The sequence below is a fragment of the Rattus norvegicus genome, chromosome 1 (genome assembly GCF_036323735.1).
Source record: "Rattus norvegicus strain BN/NHsdMcwi chromosome 1, GRCr8, whole genome shotgun sequence".
Lineage (NCBI taxonomy): Eukaryota > Metazoa > Chordata > Mammalia > Rodentia > Muridae > Rattus > Rattus norvegicus.
In genome coordinates this window covers 231123774-231140944 of record NC_086019.1, presented here as the reverse complement: position 1 = coordinate 231140944, position 17171 = coordinate 231123774, and the positions used below count along the sequence as shown (strand labels likewise).

Below are 17171 nucleotides of genomic sequence, written 5' to 3'. Positions count from 1 at the left end.
GACCATTGAAAAACCAGGGAAGAATAAGAGATAGGCCCAAAAGCCACTCTAAGGAAAATCTATGATTTTAGGCTTCACAGTGAATGGGTTACTTAATTTATTTACTTTTATTTTATTTATCCATTTATTTTGGTAGAAAAGTGAAATTTGGTCAGTTGCTACAAGCCAGAATCACTAATCTTGGCTGTTTTGTTTGTTTTGTTTTGTTTTTCTTTTTTCTATCCAGTAAAATTTTTCTGCCCTCAATCTAATTTGGACATAGCAGAAACTCCTCACTGGTGATCTGCTGAGGAAAACGGGCATCGCTGTTGTGTAGAATGCCTCTCCCTATAAAAGCATCTTCATTTATTGGTTTAATAAATTATTGTCTAGAATCAACACAAGGGCTTCAGGGTGTGTGAGTCTTGTGGTTTCTTGCCCCAGATCACGATCAGCCGATAACAATAGGCTTTTCCTTATAAGCTCAGTGAATTTTTTCTTTAACTCAGTAACTTGAGTGAGAAGGATTAGTGACTGCGTAAGCCGTCAGCAGTAATTAGTGATTTGATATAAGAAGGCACCAAAGACTTGAAGGCAGCAGGACTAGAACCGGAAGTGAAGAAGCAGTGGCCGCTGGCATGGTGTCTTGCCTGTCTCACCCCGATTCCAGCTCAGACTTGTTGACACATAGCCAAGTACAGCTCTCAGTTTTTGGCCCAGGCTCATACCCTCCAGTCAGGTTGACCTCAGACAAACCTACTTTTTCATCTCCAAAATTGATTTCTTCTGAGGTCTTGTGTGAGATTCCATCTCCATTATGAAGTGAGTCTGTTCCACCTCTTAACTATTGCTGGTCACCCCACCACGGCCAACACTTCTGCCATCCTTAGGTTGGGCTTAAGATGCCCAACCGGTGGCTGTTTGCCCTGTCATAGTTGGTTCTTTGTCAGGATGGCTACATTGCCCACCTTTGGAAACTGATTAGGAAACACGATGTATTAAATCACTAATGTAGCTCTGGAAATCAGCCAAAAGCCCAAGGTCAAGGCTTGCTCTTGTTCTCTGCAGGTCAGAAACCAAAACAGAGAGGACTCTTTCAACTACTCCAAGTCAAACCTCTCTGCCATGGCTGGCAGTGAAATCCCGGGGGGATCCACCAAAGGGTGTCCTCCCCCTATTGCGGTGAAACCTGCCTTTGGGCGATCCATCCTGAAGCCTTCTACTCCAGTCCCCATGCCTGAGAGTGAGGAGGTTGGGGAGAGCACCGAGGAGCAGGAAGAGGCTCCCAAATCAGTCCTGGGCAGAGTGAAAATCTTCGAGAAGATGGACCACAAGGCGAAATTACAGAGGATGCAGGAGCTCCAAGAAGCACAGAATGCGAGGGTAATTGTTTTCAACTACTATTTTAGCTTGCCCCACGTGAGAGTTTCAAGATGTTTGCTCTCGGTATAGCAGTACACATCCCTTTTCCCACTGCCAGAATCATGCCAGGCACAGCCACCCACACAGCTCTCTTGGGCTGCTTCCAGATTGCCTGCTGGCAGCACATCCTTTTTGCTTCCAATCAAGAACCTGTCAGAGCCGGGTGTGGTGGGGCACATCCTTAATCCTAGCACTTGGGAGGCGGAAGCAGGTGGCTCTTTGTGAGTTTGAGGCCAACGTAAGCATAATCTGCAAAGTGAGTTCTGGGACAGTCAGTTATACACAGAAACCCTATCTTGGAAAACAGAAACAAACAAGCAAAAACGGAAGCCATAACAGTCCAGATGACCAAGATTCATTCTGCAGATCTGTGTCCTGGTCTGGGCTGGTGGTTAAAGTTAGAACCTCTCAGACGTTATTGTAGCTGGAATATGGGTGATGCTTATTTGGTCCTCGGATCTTTTATGTGTTCCCAGATTTGCCGTAGCAGCCATTGGGCTTGTGGGCTGTAGTTTTTTTAGCTGGTAGAATGTTCAAGATGCACGTGAAACATTTCCGTATCAGAGAACATGTGACATCAGAAGTGGGAGCATGGCTGTAGTCACGGCAGCTTGGAGGCCAGAGCAGGAGAGTCACTGGAGCCCAGGAATTAGAGATCAGCGTGAGTGGCCCAGTGAGACCTTCCCTTAAAAGTGGGCAGACAAAGGCTGGACAGGCTTTCTCCCAATCGCCCTTCCCCTTCTCTCTCCTTTCCTTGAAACCTTACTGATGTTGCCCTGGGTAACTCAGACACAAGACATGCTCCAGCTTCAGTCTCTTAGGTAGTTGGGACCACAAGTTCTACTTAACATAAAATGTATCGTTTCAGCCGTTTGTAAGTGGACAGCTCAGTGGAGTAAAGTATATCACGCTCACTCTGCAGTCCTCACTTCCATTGCTCTCAGGAACTCCCCAGTTCCCAAGTGTACTCCTCTGACAGTGATCCCCATCCTCTCCCTCCAGCCACTGCCACACCATTCTGTCGTCTGTCTCTTGGAATTTGATGATGCTCTAGTGTGCTGTCTCAGGGCTCCCCATTCCTCACCATTTGGTGTGGCCTAGTGGGAACCAGGCTCACATCTATTTTTCTTTTTCTAGAAATGAACTAGAAGGTGGTAAGACCTGGGGACAGGGTAGAGCCTGACCAGCAAGAGACACATGCAGTTACCCGTTCTCTCCCTGTTTCCTCGTTACCACAGATTGAAATAGCTCAGAAGCATCCTGACATCTATGCGGTTCCAATCAAAGCCCCCAAGCCAGATGCTGGCCTGCCCCAGCACATGAGGTAAGGGCTGTTGGGTGGATTGGCGAGAGGAGGAGGCTTCTCCAGCATCTGTATTTAAAGAAAAAAAGTTCTCTACCCAGATGTCAGAGCGCTAAGAATTTCTGCCCAGGCTGACTGTTTACCTTACCCTATCTTAATTCTATTAAGATTATAGAATCAAATGCCAGACTAGAGGTAGACGGATCTCTGTGAGTTCGAGGCCAGCCTGGTCTTTGTAGTGAGTTCCAGGCTAGCCAGGGCTATGTAGAGAGACCCTATCTCAAAAAGATTACAGAATCATAAGGTTCTGGCCCCTTGCCCTGTGTGCCCAGTGCCACATTAGAGCCTTACAGTGTGTTAGGAGGGCACGTGAGCAGACTCCTAGGGCTTAGGCTTCTTTCGTTACTAAAGTTTAGTAGCTCTTAGCCAAGCTCCCTAATTCCTTTGTATCACCATGCACAGTTGGGATGCCTGTGCCAACGACTCCAAAGGCAGTGGACTAGCATTTAAGTGCTGGACAGGTACTAGGCGTTACCAGTGTCTTCCCGTGGTGATCCCAAGTTTAGTTATTTCCTGCCTCAGGAAGCTGGAGTCTTGTTTAAAGCACTGAAAAAGTGGAGATACTCTGAATGCCAAGTTGACACTGACAGAGGAAATCGATTGACACTGGAGAGAACTCTCTGCTAGGGGGTGGAGGGGTGTAGTAGGGCGCCCAGGAGTGCAGCAGGTACAGTCTTCCTATGTTAGTTCAGACAACATGTGGCTGCCCCAATAGGCCGTGGCCGTGACCCATCATATCGTGTCTCTTCCCTTATCACCCTGTGAACCTGAGGAGGGGCCAGCAGTGCCCTGACTGGTGGTGGAATGTGCCCAGGAAATGGGGCCTGCTGGGGTCATAGCTTTGGTGATCCCAGTGGGCATCTAGACAATATGGGCTGTGTTTAATACCCTCATTCTGTTAGTTCTAGACCCCCAGAGCCACAGAAAGCTCCTTCTAGGCTTTACCAGGACACCAGAGGAAGCTACGGCAGTGATCCCGAGGAAGAGGAGGAGTACCGCCAACAGTTGGCAGCACACTCGAAGCGTGGTTACTACAGCCAGCCCTCCCGGTACCGAGACACCGAATTATAGAGGGCCACTTGTGGACTCCTGCGAGACTCCCTGGAGGTCTTCTCCAGTTAAAATGCACTGCAGAGATACGGTGGGGATCCAGGCAACAGACAGCTCGAATTATCAACCGAAGGCTCTGTTCGTGGGACTGGAGTAAAGTTGGTTATGACTTTTTGAATGAAGAGAAACACTATAGCCTGATAATGGTTACTTGCTTTGGTGTGGACCAAAAATCTGTATTAATCTCTCTGTATTTGTAATATGTATATTGAGCAATAACTCCTTCTCCTCGTTCAGAGCTGCCTTCCAGAGCTGCTTCGATGTGAAGCAAATGTGAACAGGGAGTAAAAAAAAAAAAAGTACTCCATCTCAAACTAAATCCAGAAGTAATTTATCACGACTCCCTAAGTGCCTTTGACAAGATGTGTCTTAGTTTGCTTCCCTGAAGCTTTATGCAAAGCTATAATGGACTAAAACTTTTATTTTGACTAAATTTTTATACCAGTTTAGCAGCTGTAACTGCCCTCAGCACCATGCCACCTTTTCAGGGCATTATCTTGGGAGTGTGGCTATTAGTTCTACATAGCTCGGAGGCCAAGATTTTATTAGAGTGTTTGTCCTTGTTTGTCTGAAACCACGTGCTCCACAAAGTCAGAGGCTTGAGAAAAGGGTATTTTATTTCCTTCCTATCAGCATATGTACTGACATCAGGTGGTTTTATAATTTAATAAAAAGGAGTACCTTGTGGTCAAGAATGAGCTTTGTGCTGAATCTCTACACACCTTCCTTTTGGGCTGTGTGGGGTGGAATCCAAGATCCTCATGCATTCAGAGTGCTGCTCCACCGCTGAACTATACCCCAGACTTCCTGATTTATTTTATTTTAATTAAAAAAATTAAAAAGACTTAAAAAATGTGTATGAATATTTTTCCTGCATGCATCTATGTGTGTCACATGTGGGCCCAGTGTCTGCAGAGGTCAAAGAGGGCATCAGATTCCCCCAGAACTGGAGTTTCGTGGTTGTGCTCTACCTTGTGCCTGCTGGGAATCAAACCTGGGTCCTCTGGAAGAACCAAAATTATTCTAAAGCACTGAGCCAGTTATCTAGTTCCTCCTTCCTGCTGTGATCACACAAGTGAGGACTTAAACATTGGGAAATGGAGACACGGGAAGAAGGAAATAACCTCATTACAAGTCTGATCATTCTTGGGCAATTCTTCCAGTCCCTTATTCATGTGTGTCTGTTGTGTGTCTGTGGGAGATCCCTGTGCTCTGCTGTGTTGTGTATAGTTTTATGCCCTGCCTGCCTTTGCTCCAGGAAGTGACCACGCTCTCAACTCCTTCCCATCTTCCCTTGAATTCTCAGATAAAAGATACAATTATTCCTTTTCAATTTGCCTTAAGACACAATTATTTGGCAATGCTATCTCCCACCTGGAAAAGTGTGCCCTTAAAAGTTTCTTAGTCTCTTCCACCTACCTTAAACTTCAGTTGCTAAACTCCCCTGATCACCCACCTGTAGGAGCGGCTTTTGTGGCCACTCCATTTTGAGATCTCACATGGTTGCCCGGTTCTCCAAAACATGGCAAACTCCCGTCTCCTTTTTCCTTGTGTCTCTCTGCTTGCCTCCTGGTTCCTGGAAGTCCCGCCTATCTCTTCTGCCCAACAATTGGCCCATGGATTTCTTTACTGACAGATCAAGAACCAATTGGGAACAGGACCTGCCCCTACAGTGCTGGGTTTGTGTTTCTGTTCCCTATTCACATTCTATCAAGAATGTTCTCTCACACAGTGAAGAATTCCACATGCCCATCATAACTTATCACTGCAGACTAATCTTGCCCCTGCTTCACAAGTGAGCACTTGCCCATTGGCTGTTTTGATTATGTCCATTTTTTTCTCTATTACATTAGATGCACCCCTTTTATCTAAGCTGTGCCTTGTGTGCCAGCACTCCTGCAGGTAGATTCTCAGCACTGGAAGTAGCAAGGGGAGGTGGTGAGCTTTTAAGGCTTGTGTTTACTATTAGATTGCTTCCTAGAAAAACTCACCTGTTTCCACACTCTTGAAAGAATAAAATAGGTGCAAAATATAAATGTGACAGTTTAGGAATTTAAGCTCGTATGAATCAAAAGCGCCCTGAATTTGGGAGAGGAAGCCAGAAAAGGATGGACTCTGTTATGGGTCCTTTATGTTATGTCCAGTAATAAGCTTAGGTTTTGGTGGAGTTAGAACTGGGGCTTAATGAATCATGCTCTAAACTTGTTCCTTTTTCCTGCCTGTCAATTTGGGTGCAGTGACTCCAAGCCATCTATTGCTGTAGCTTAAATTTCTGAGCTGTCTTCAAGGCAGTGACTAAAGATGCTCATTCCATGAATAAAAGCTATTGGCTGCTACAGCTGAAAATGTACACTGCTTAAACTCCAGATGATTTACTGATCCTTCCTCCTTAAAACAGGACCAAGCCATGTGGGAAACCATTTAGGGACAGCCAGGAGGTGTCCCTGTAGGCACTGGCACAGGCTACTATCAGATACACTAAGTGGTGTAGACAGGCAGTGTATCTGGTCTTTGGAATGGCTGTCGGTGCCTAGTGACCACCAGTGTTCCTCCATCACTTATGCTGCTTTGTCTGAGGAGGACTTAAAGCTCTCCACGGTATAATGGAAAACATGGGATGGAGAAAGGGGAGAAGAGACTGGGGGAATGAGCTTCAAGTGAGGGTGATGTTCATTCTGCTGTGGCTCCACTGGTTTTCAGAGGCAGAGGGCGAGTTCTATGGCTACTATGTACAAGGATGTTTGGGGGGAGGGAGAGGGTGTCAATTTGTGTTTGTGTGTGTGTGTGTGTGTGTGTGTGTGTGTGTGTATGAATTTTTTTCTTTTGAGATAGATCTTACTACATAATCCAAGATGTTCTAAAATGTCAACCCTCCTGGTTCAGCCTCCTGAGTGCTGGGGTTCTAGGCACATTCCACTGGCTGGCTTGGGAGGTCTGCTTCTTACTATGTTCCTTAATGGAGTGCAGTAGCACAATTCCCAGAGCATACAGAAGTTCTTGGAGAAGGGAGCAGAAATATGCGAGATAGCACTTTGTAGTGTGACTTTATCCTGAGTTTGCATTTGTCTGGGATGCACGGCTGTCAAAGAAGATCTCTGTTGAGATAAACAATCCCAGGAGAGGTGGGCTGAGCTCTGAGAGCAGATGTCTGTGAGAAGCGGTAGAGAATAGAGTGTGTTTGGAAAGAAAATTGGTGAGGGCTGGGCCTGGGAACTTCCTACAATCCTCCTGTAATTCATGGCAAGCTGTTTTGTGCTGTTCACGGTGTCCCTACCTTTCTAAGACAGTTCCATTAGGGACCACAGGAAGGAAGGAAGGGCATTGCTAAAGGGACCCTGGGAAACACTTAGCAGTTGCTCACCTCCATTAACAGCCGGGAAACGAGAATTACTGCAAGTTGATTTGGAGCATTTTTTTAACCCAAGATGCTGGGATCAGAAGTTGGCTGGCAGCCAATGTCTTTGAGTTCAAAGTGAAGCCTGTAAGTCTCTGAGCAAATCTAGTCTGTAGATGATTCAACCTAAGGGTATTTACAAATAACAGTATGCTGGGTATAGTGGCCGTGGCTAGTGTTAATTGTCAATCTAGAATCACTGGGCAGATGAGCTTCTGCATGTTTCTATGGGGGCCATATCTTGATGGTGTTAATTGAGATAGAAAGACCTGCCCACTGTGGGTGGCACCATTCCCTGCCTGGGATCCTGGACTGTATAAAGAAGGCCAGCTGAATGTTCATGTGCTTTTCTGTTCCCTGGTTGTCAATGTGATATGACAGGCTGCTTCGCTCCTGTTACCTTGACTTCCCTTTCACATGAGCTCAGGTGGACCTGTGGGCCCGAGTCAACCCGACTTCCCTTCCATGGTGGACCTGTGAGCCCAAGTGAACCTTTCTCCCTTAAGGCACTTTTGTCAGGACATTTTATCACAACAGAAAAGGAAATATGGTGGTGGCATATGCTTGTAACCCCGAGCACTTGGATTAGGCGGGGGGGGGGGGTGTCACCCAAATAGTATGAGACCCAGGATTCCTAGGGTTACATAATGAGACTCTGTCTCAAGAAGAAACAGAAGGAAAGAAATGTATCTTACACCAATACTTACATGGGTGTTTTATTCTGTGCAAGGTGACAGACTCAAAGTTTCCTCACTGAAACATGGTGAAAGAAAACAGTCAGGGTAATACAAATACATTCCTCTTCCTGTAAGAGATAGGTCTGTAAATGAACTGATGAAGCCAAGGACATCTCTTCAGGGATCTGGTGCTGCGAACCCTCTCCAGCCACTGAATGAAGCAGGTTGAGCAGTAGGAATGGCAGAGGTAGTGCTGCTCATATCCAGACCTGCAGGATTGGAAGAGGTCAAGCTGGATGCAGGAGTCAGAGGGAGTGACCAGGAAAGGACTTTTAACCTTCCCTCCTCCATAGGCCAGAACCATGGAGAATGCTACAGGGACTAACAGCATTCCCTACCCTCATCCCACCCCACAGCACCAGGTTGGGCCTGCTGAAGCCAAAGAGCACTGAGACCTGCATCTTTCAATTCTGCACAGCTGAGGGAGGGATTCATTCCCTAAGTTGGTGCTGCTTTCGGAGAAGCTTATTTTTACAATGGGCAGACATGCGTGAAGAGACTCATAGCTGGTAAGACTCAAGACTTAGAGACTTAGAAGACTTATAGACTCAAACTGTAAGACTGACTGTTTAATGCTCATCCCTAACTGGGCTGCAGGGGGTTCTGGAAATGCTGTGGTCTGGACATGACATCATGACATGACCTTTGCACTCAGGAACTCAACAACTGCCAGTTACTTGCTCATGGAGAAGGGGTCCCGAAGCCTTACTCCTCCATGTGGAACTATTGCTCCCCGTGTGTGTGTGTGTGTGTGTGTGTGTGTGTGTGTGTGTGTGTGTGTGTGTGTGACTTCACTGGTAGAGGGGACACTTGGCAGTTAGTGGCTACTGTGTGAACATGCCACTTTCTTACATGGGTATAGGTAAACTGCCCTTGCTCCAGTAAATAACCCCACACCTCTCCTCAAGCAAGCAACCCTGATTAAACGCAGCAAGCCATTAATTGCACACAAACGTAGAAGGAACAGTTCTTAAGGGGTCCAGAGGGCATGGGAGCAGAAAGGAGGGCCAGTGTAATCAAGATACATTGCATACACATATGAAACCGGCAAGAATAAGAACATTTAAAAATAAAGCAAAGCAAAGTAAATAAAAACAGAATATTGCTGAGTCGGAATGTGAACATCATAAATCCAGTTGGACCCCAAGTCAGTGCAGACCCTGTGGTGGCTTGAATAAGAATGGTCCGTCCACGGGGTTGGGGATTTGGCTCAGTGATAGAGCGCTTACCTAGGAAGCGCAAGGTCCCGGGTTCGGTCCTTAGCCCCGGAAAAAAAAAAAAACAGTAAAAAAAAAAAAATTATAAAAAAAAAAAAAAGAATGGTCCGTCCACATAGGCATATATATATTTGAATGCTCAGTCACCAGGGAGGAGCACTATTAGGAGTTGTGGCCTTTCGAAGTGAGTGTGGCCTTGTTGGAGGAAGTGTGTCATTGGGGGTGGACCTTCAGGTTTGAAAAGCCCAAGCAAGGCCCAGTGGCTCTGTCTTCCAGCTACCTGGGGATTTAGAGCTCTCAACTACTTTTCTAGTACCACATCTGCCTGTGTGCTGCCATGCTCCCCACCATAATAAAAGTACAGTAAACCTTTGGAACTGTAAGCAAGCCCCAGTTAAGTGCTTTCCCCTTGTAAGAGTTGGCTCTGGTCATGGTGTGTCTTCAAGGCAATAGAACACTAAGACTCCAAGTTTCTTATGATTCCTGGCCTACAGAGCTGCACAAGAAGCTATGAATCTGATTCTAAGATCAAAGGGACTCATAGCCGGACCTCCAGTGTGTCAGTTACCAGTATAAGTGAGTTACTCAAATGTTTGAAGCCTCTGTTTTCTCACAATATTCGGGTAGAAAACTGTCACACTGTCATATGAGGTTTTATGGAACTTTATAATGGTGCTTTTATGAAACTTTGCATGGAAATAATTGTATGCAGCTCGATAAAAATCCACAATTCACATCAATTTAGAAACCTGAGAGTTATTTTTTTAATATTTCAATTTTCTTTAAGTAGTGACCTACTTTGTTGAATTTAGTAGCTAGATTAAATTTGTCCCCATGTCCCTTTTCCCACAGCCACTACTCTATTCCAGTGGATGTGAGCTCTGATTCTCCACGCAGGTAGCAGGCAGAGTTAGCTGAAGTGGACAGAGATCATCTTTTGCTGGGAACACACTGATGCCTGTATCTCTGTCTTTTGCCACACCACTTTATGGTTTCAGGAAAGGGTCAGGGTAAGTTTCCCACTCCCTAGTTTTGGATTTGCTGATATGTTAACTTTCTATTGCTATCACAGATATCTGAGGACAAAGAGAAAGAATTGAAAAAAAGATCTGCTTGGGCTCATAGTTTTGAAGGTTTCATTCTATGATCAGTGGGCCCTGTTGCTTCTGGGCCAGTGGTAAGGCCTCACGCCGTGCAGGGAACACTGTAGCAAACGGTGCTGTTCTCCTCTTGTTCAAGGAGTAAGGGCGAGGTGGAGCACGAGTTGCATCATCTTCTTAGAGGTCGTGAGTCCTGTGATGTAAAGATCTCCCAGGAGAACCCACCTCAAAGGATCCACCAGTTCCCGACAGTACCATCCTGGAAGTCAAACCCTTTCGTACCTGGGCCTTTAAGGGATCTCTAAAGTCTCAACTATGGCACCCTGTGACTTTCTCTCCTGTTCCTCTGTCATCACGGGCGTGGAATTGTCTCAGGTGAGCCTGCGGTGATAAGAGAGAAAGGTGGGGCAGAAATACTTAGCTGACTCAGTCCAGATCAGCCTATCCGTGCATAAGGAAAATACCAAGCTGTTTATAACCTACCCAGTTCTGGGGTGTTATGAAACAATTCCCCTCTCCATGATTCTCCAAATCCTTTCTCCTACAAAACCTGTATATGTTCCAGATGCATGAGAAGGCTTGAGCCCCCCACACTCCTGATTTCTGTTTTCCTATCATCTGGGGGAAATCTTTCTTCTTTGCCACCTTTGAAAACCCTGTTATGGCTAATCTCAGTTGTCAACTTGACCCACTTGGGAACAGGGAACCTCAATTAAAGAACTGCCTCTACCAGATTGGCAAGTGTACTTATTTTAGACATAACCTGCCAGTTGTTGTTTTTTTTGTTTTTGTTTTTGTTTTTTTACTTATGTTTTTCTGGTTATTTTAGTTTAATTATTTTGGTTAATACATCTGGACGGATCGTGGTCGAGGCCATGAAAATATCAACTGTGTTGCCACGGCAGATGTGACCACTTCAGGGAGGTTAGAGGGCTGAGAATTGCCTAAGCAAACATAAAATCGAGTCATAACAGGACCGAGTTACCTTACTCATTTCAACGAACTGAAAGTGATTAGGGGAAGACGTGGAGAAAAACTGTCATGCTTTGGGAGCTGGGATGCATACCATTAATCCCAGCCCTGGGGAGGCTGAGTCAGAAGAATTGCATGGTTAAGACCAGCTTGGGCTATAAAGTGACCTAATAAACCAATAAAAAAAAGAAAGAAAGAAAGAAAGAAAGAAAGAAAACAACTGTCACGAGCTTAGCGTGACCAGGCAAAGACTGGCTAGTGTGCAGAGTTCGGATCTTCTTACATCGATAAACTGGGCGTGTCGAACATTTGACTCGGCTCATTATGAGACTTAGTGAGAAGTTAAAATATGAGAAAGAACATTGAGCGATAGCGTTTGGGTGTGGGGGAGATGGCTCCGCAGTTAGGAACATTCGTGTTCTTGTGGAGGGCCTAGCTCCCATCACCAGCACCCACAGGACAGTTCACAAACACCCATAACTCCAAATCCAGCGGCTCTGTGTGAACCCTTCTTCTGACCTCTGCTAGCACCAGGCACTCATGCGTGTACATAGATGTAGGCAAAACACTCACATACAAGGTACATCTGAAAGAAAGAAAGAAAGAAAGAAAGAAAGAAAGAAAGAAAGAAAGAAAGGCAGGCAGGAAGGAAGGAGGGAGGGGAGGAAGGAAGAAAGAAAGGAAAGAAGGCAGGAGGAAAGGAAAGAAGGCAGGAGGAAAGGAAAGAAAGAGATTGGCATATGAATGAGGTACACACAAAATTACTTGATATCCTACAGAGCAGTGACTGAAAACCTCTGTGAGTATCTATTCCACCAGACAGGAATTATCTGTGTTTTCCAAACATCTGCACATCAGTGCTCAGGCTTAGGAATTTAGATCAGTGGTGATAGCATCCGCCCATCATTGTGTGAGTCATTATACAGAGTAATTTCACACACTGTTCTGTGGTTCATTAAAAAAAAAAAAATCAATTCTTTACATTTGGATCCTAGCAGGAAGGAGTGTTAATTGAAAACGCTCACTGCATGCTTCTGTCGATAAACCCAGACGTTGTGGACGGACTATGATGTATTCTCTGCTTTTGAGTAGTTCACCTTGTAGATGCTTTTGTTCACATTGTTCAGTAGAGTCTGAGAGTTTTTGAGCTGAAAACTTGCCTTGGTCTACAGTCATGCACAGGAGGATTCAAAGCAGTTTCTGGCTTCTGAGTTCAGTTTCCTCTCTCCTCATCTAGAGGTCTTTTCTAAAGGGTTTCTTGAGATGGTGTGTTGAGCTTACTGTACAGTTTTCTCCTTCAAAAGATTATAAAGCAATAGTGTGCTTTCGTTCACGAAATGGCAAGAAGTAAACTTTAACAGCCACGGGGCGAATCTGGTTCAGGATCAGGAATTTCTTGGCCTACGTGGAGCAGTGGAGAGCGGGGAGATGCCTCAGCAGGTAGAGGTACCTGCAGCCAAATCTGATGGCACGAGTTCCACGCTGGGTCCCACGAGGAGAAGAAAAGAGCCAACTCTCACAAACTGTCCTCTGGCCTCACATATGCACCATGGCTCACGTGTGTGCTGGCATGTATGCCCAAAATAAATGCAAAGACATTTTTAGGATTTATTTTAGCTTTAAGCATATGGGTTCTTTGCCTACATGCATGCTGGTGTATCACACGCATGCAGTGTCTGAAGAGGATGCCAAACCCTTGGAACTGGAGTTTTATTTAGTAATGTGAGTTCTGGGAATTGAATCTGATCATTCGAGAGGGCAACAAGTGCTCTTAACCATGGAGCCATTTTTTTTTTCTTTTTTCTTTTTTTGGAGCTGGGGACCGAACTCAGGGCCTTGCGCTTGCTAGGCAAGCACTCTACCACTGAGCTAAATCCCCAACCCCCATGGAGCCATTTTTTAAGTGCCCGCACACACACACACACACACACACACACACACACACACACACACACACATCTCTATCTGTCTATCTATCTATCTATCTATCTATCTATCTGTATACATATACATTACACAAATATACACATTATATATACACGTATATAATGTATATACACATATGTATGTATATATATATTACCAAAAAATCAAATTTTAGATAATACTGAGATTTATTTTTCTTTTAAAAATGGTATATTAGGCAGTGCTGAATGTGTGTCTTTTCATGATAGCAGCAGCCTAGAGCTGATTGGGTACTGCTCTAAGCCAAGAATCCTTTACAGAGCGGTGTAGATAGATATATAAAGACAGACTTGCCCATACTTGTTCACCTCTTCCTGTTTCCTTCTATTTCCTTCCAGTGCCAAGCAGTGGACAGCATCCACACAGCCACGGGGAAGCCAGCATTCTGAACACACGGAAGCAACAGTGCACCTCTCTGGAAAGTTCCCAGCGTTCTCACAAGACAAGCCAATATCTTTCAAGTCCCTGATGTCTCTGAGTGCTGTAGTTTAGATGGGTTGGTATGAGAAACAGAGCTGATCTGTAGATTCCACACTTTAGGACCCAACAAACCACAGATTGAAAAAACAATTTTTTTTTTTAAACTTAGGGATGAGAGAGATGGCTCAGAGTTCTTGCAGCCCTTGTAGAGGACTCGGACTCAGTTCCCAACACCCATCTAGGGACTCACAACGCTCTGTAACTCTAGTCCCAAGGATCCAATGCCCTTTCTGGCCCCCTCTAGTATCAGGCACACTCATGATGCACGTATGTAAATGCAGGCAGAAAACACACTTAACATACAAGGTAAATAACTAAAAAATAATGACACAAAAATTTAAACCACTGTGAGTATGCTGGTGTTTGCCTAGAATACCAGCACTTGAGAGGTAGCTGCAGATGGATTGCAAAGTCTCAGGCTAACCTGGGCTACACAGTAAGCCCTACTTCCAAAAACTAAAACTAAAACACAGCCAAGCAAAATGAAACCAAACCAAAGCCCAATACAGCAAATATTTACGTAGTATTATGTTGTGTAGGAATTTTAAGTCCTCCAGTCTAGAGTCTAGAGAAAGAAGCACAGGTTAGTGCAAATGCTGTGGCCATTTCCTATAAGGGACATTAACACCTGCAGCTTTGCATACGTGTGGGGAGTCATGAGGCCACTCTTCCAGAGAAATCAGAATAGCAAGGAACAGTTGTGCATTGTCCTGGCTGTACTGATTTCTGTCCTGTTGCTGTGACAAAACACCATGACCAAAGGCAACTTAAGGAAGAGAGAATTTATCTTGTCTTATAGGCAGGCATGGCAGAGGGGTGGCAGCAGGAGCCGAAAGCTGAGAGTTTACATTCTTAAGGGCAAGCACAAAGCAGAGGGAGCAAACTGGAGGTAGGTCAAGGCTATTTTATTTTCTATCGCTGTGATAAAACACCATGACCAAGGTGACTTATAGAAGGAAACCCTCATTTGGAACCTACATTCCAGGAGGAGGGAATTCCATCGTGAGTGAGAGCAAGGCAGCAGCAGGCAGGCAGACACGGCTCTGGTGCAGCAAATCAGAGGGCACATCCACACCCACAAGCAGGAAGGAGAGCATGCCAGGAATGTTGGGAAGCTTGGGAAGCCTCAAAGCCCCACTCCGTGCTGCCTCCCAAAAGGCCACACCTCCTAATCCTTCCCAAAAAGTTCTACCAACTGGGGACCAAGTATTTAAACATAAGAGCCTATGGGGACCATTCTTATTCAAACCACAACAGTTATAAAATCTCAAAGCATGTCCCTGACCCTGTGATATACTTCCTTCAGCAAGACTTCCTAATGGTTCCACTAACAGTGTCACCCACTGTTCAGATGTCAGAGTCTATGGGAGGCATTTGTCATTCAAAACATCCCAGTAGTTTTGAAAATTATTTTTTTCAAAGCTGTGCTGAATTAAGACCAAGGGAAAAAATTTAAAGTGGGTGGATCATTGGGATGTGAACCCAGGACATCACTCAGAGGCTTCTTGGAGTTTTGTGGTCCATTCTCAGTAGAGCAGCCCTTGCCCTACCCTTGAAACGCATTGGCTTCCTTTCCTCTTCTTCAATGCCTAGGGAGTAGAACCTCTCAGACAGGAGCCAATGAACACAGTACTGTGATGGAGAGTGTGGGCCCCAGGATGCTGTGTGTGTTTGAATCCCTGTGAAAACTGCTGGTCATCATTATATAACTTCATACCTTGGTATCCTTACTTGGGAGCTCAGTGGGACAATTGCACCTGACTAACACAGTTTCTCTTGAGGGACACAAGCTGTATTGCAGGGCCTAGCACAGTTTTGGGTATTCAGTAGATGTTAAAAAAAAAAAAGACTTGTTTTTTTTAAACCAGATGGACAGTTAACATCTTTTAATCTAGTAGCCATTAACATTTAAAACAATATAATTCTATATTTTCAGTATAATTTAGAATATTTACAATTTAACTCTACCTATCTCCATGACACTTTCTTTATCCCAAAAGGAAACTTGAAGCATCACTTCCCCCAGTCTCTGGCAACCATGGATTGATTCATCTTCTGTCTATGGATTGTCTGTTCTGGATATTTCTTCAAAATGGAAGAATGAAACATGCATCTTTTAATGTCTGTCTTCTATCACTTAGTTTAACAACATTAAACTTCAAAGCCTGGCTGGAGAGATGGCTCAATGGTTAAGAGCACTAGCTGCTCTTCCAGAGAACTGGAGTTCAATTCCCAGCAACCACATGGTGGCTCACAACCATGCAGGGATCTGATACCCTCTTGTGGTGTGTTTGAAGACAGTGACAGTGTACTCACATACATGAAATAAATCTTTAAACAGAAAGGTTCAAGCCACTGTTTCCTTTGTTAATGTCCCTTGTCTACTACTCCAGAGTTAATAGATTACTTTGGACAAGATGAAGATTCCTTAATGAGTTCATTGCCATTTTTATGTGTGTGTGCATATGTGTGCAGGTGCCCTCAGAGGCCGGAGGACGGCATCAGATCCCCTTGAGTTGGAGTTACAGGTGGTTGTGAGCTACCCATGGAGGATACTAAGAACTGAACTCTGGTCCTCTCAAAGAGCAGCAAACACGTTTGATCCCTGAGTCATCTCTCTAGCCACAAGATTAAAAAAAGAAATAGAAAGCAAGCAAAGGAAACCAATCGAAATATTCCTTTAGGGCAGATGGAGCCTCTTTCTCTGTAAGTCTGGGTGTTTGTGGTTCCAGACTGAGTGGGAAGGAAAGACGTCCCCAGTTTGTTGGAACCCCGTGGAGGTGCAAAGACGGGGTTGGCTGTACTGCTCTGTGAGCAAAAAGGAAGAGTCAGAGGATGGTGTCTTGCCAGAGTTGCTGTATCTGAGGCTGGCAGGGAAACCCCAGCCCTTAAGAACTGGAGTGTGGGCCAGCCTGAGACTCGGCACATACACAGATCTCTCTGGTAAATGTCATGCAGGACGGATTGGGGTGGGAGGTGAGCTTCTTGGAGATGGTCCATCGTTTTGCGTAGGTGTGGTCGATGTACCTCGGGGAGGCAGTCCCGAGGGGTGGGGTGGGGGTCATCTCTGGATTGCTTCTTGCTGCTGCTGTGCCTTCTCATGTTTGTCATTGCTGTATTTCTCTTGTATGGAGCATGATGTGAGTAGCTATGGGGAGACCCTCATGGTGACTGCTTCATGGGAGACAGCCCACCTACTCTATTGGACAATTTTCCTGCAGATCAATATGAAGATGAACTTAATGAATAATGCTGTTTAAATAAATTAATAATTTTACAGAATCCCTGATTTGATTTAAATAGTCTTAGGAAGTTAGGGTAGCTGGCAAGGAAGGTTCAGGAGATGGTTTAGGTGGTTTGCTAAGAAGATAAAACAAAGAATGGAGAGTAGAACGCGCCCCCTCTTTGTAGAGTAGTGAGGGCCGTACAGGC

The 17171-nt window shown here is 45.1% G+C and overlaps 1 protein-coding gene and 1 long non-coding RNA gene across 10 annotated transcripts in view; one reads left to right on the top strand and one right to left on the bottom strand.

Annotated features, from left to right (window-relative positions):
- Positions 1–4727, top strand: part of Tjp2 (tight junction protein 2) — a 128533-nt gene extending 123806 nt beyond the window's left edge. For 7 of the 8 annotated variants that reach the window (NM_001414504.1, XM_006231176.4, XM_039109085.2 and 4 more), the window contains 3 exons: positions 1048–1362; positions 2640–2725; positions 3667–4727. In NM_001414504.1, coding sequence (NP_001401433.1) covers positions 1048–1362; positions 2640–2725; positions 3667–3835 — 570 coding nt within the window. In that variant the 3' untranslated portion in view covers positions 3836–4727. The remainder of the gene's footprint in view (positions 1–1047; positions 1363–2639; positions 2726–3666) is intronic. The other variant, NM_053773.3, reaches the window with a different exon arrangement.
- Positions 4728–7955: 3228 nt separating this feature from the next.
- The window catches only part of LOC120100004 (uncharacterized), a 34472-nt gene continuing 25256 nt past the window's right edge, over positions 7956–17171 (bottom strand). For both annotated transcript variants that reach the window (XR_010061224.1, XR_005499601.2), the window contains 2 exons: positions 10605–10703; positions 7956–8214 (listed from right to left, as the gene is read on the bottom strand). This is a non-coding gene — a long non-coding RNA (uncharacterized LOC120100004). The remainder of the gene's footprint in view (positions 8215–10604; positions 10704–17171) is intronic.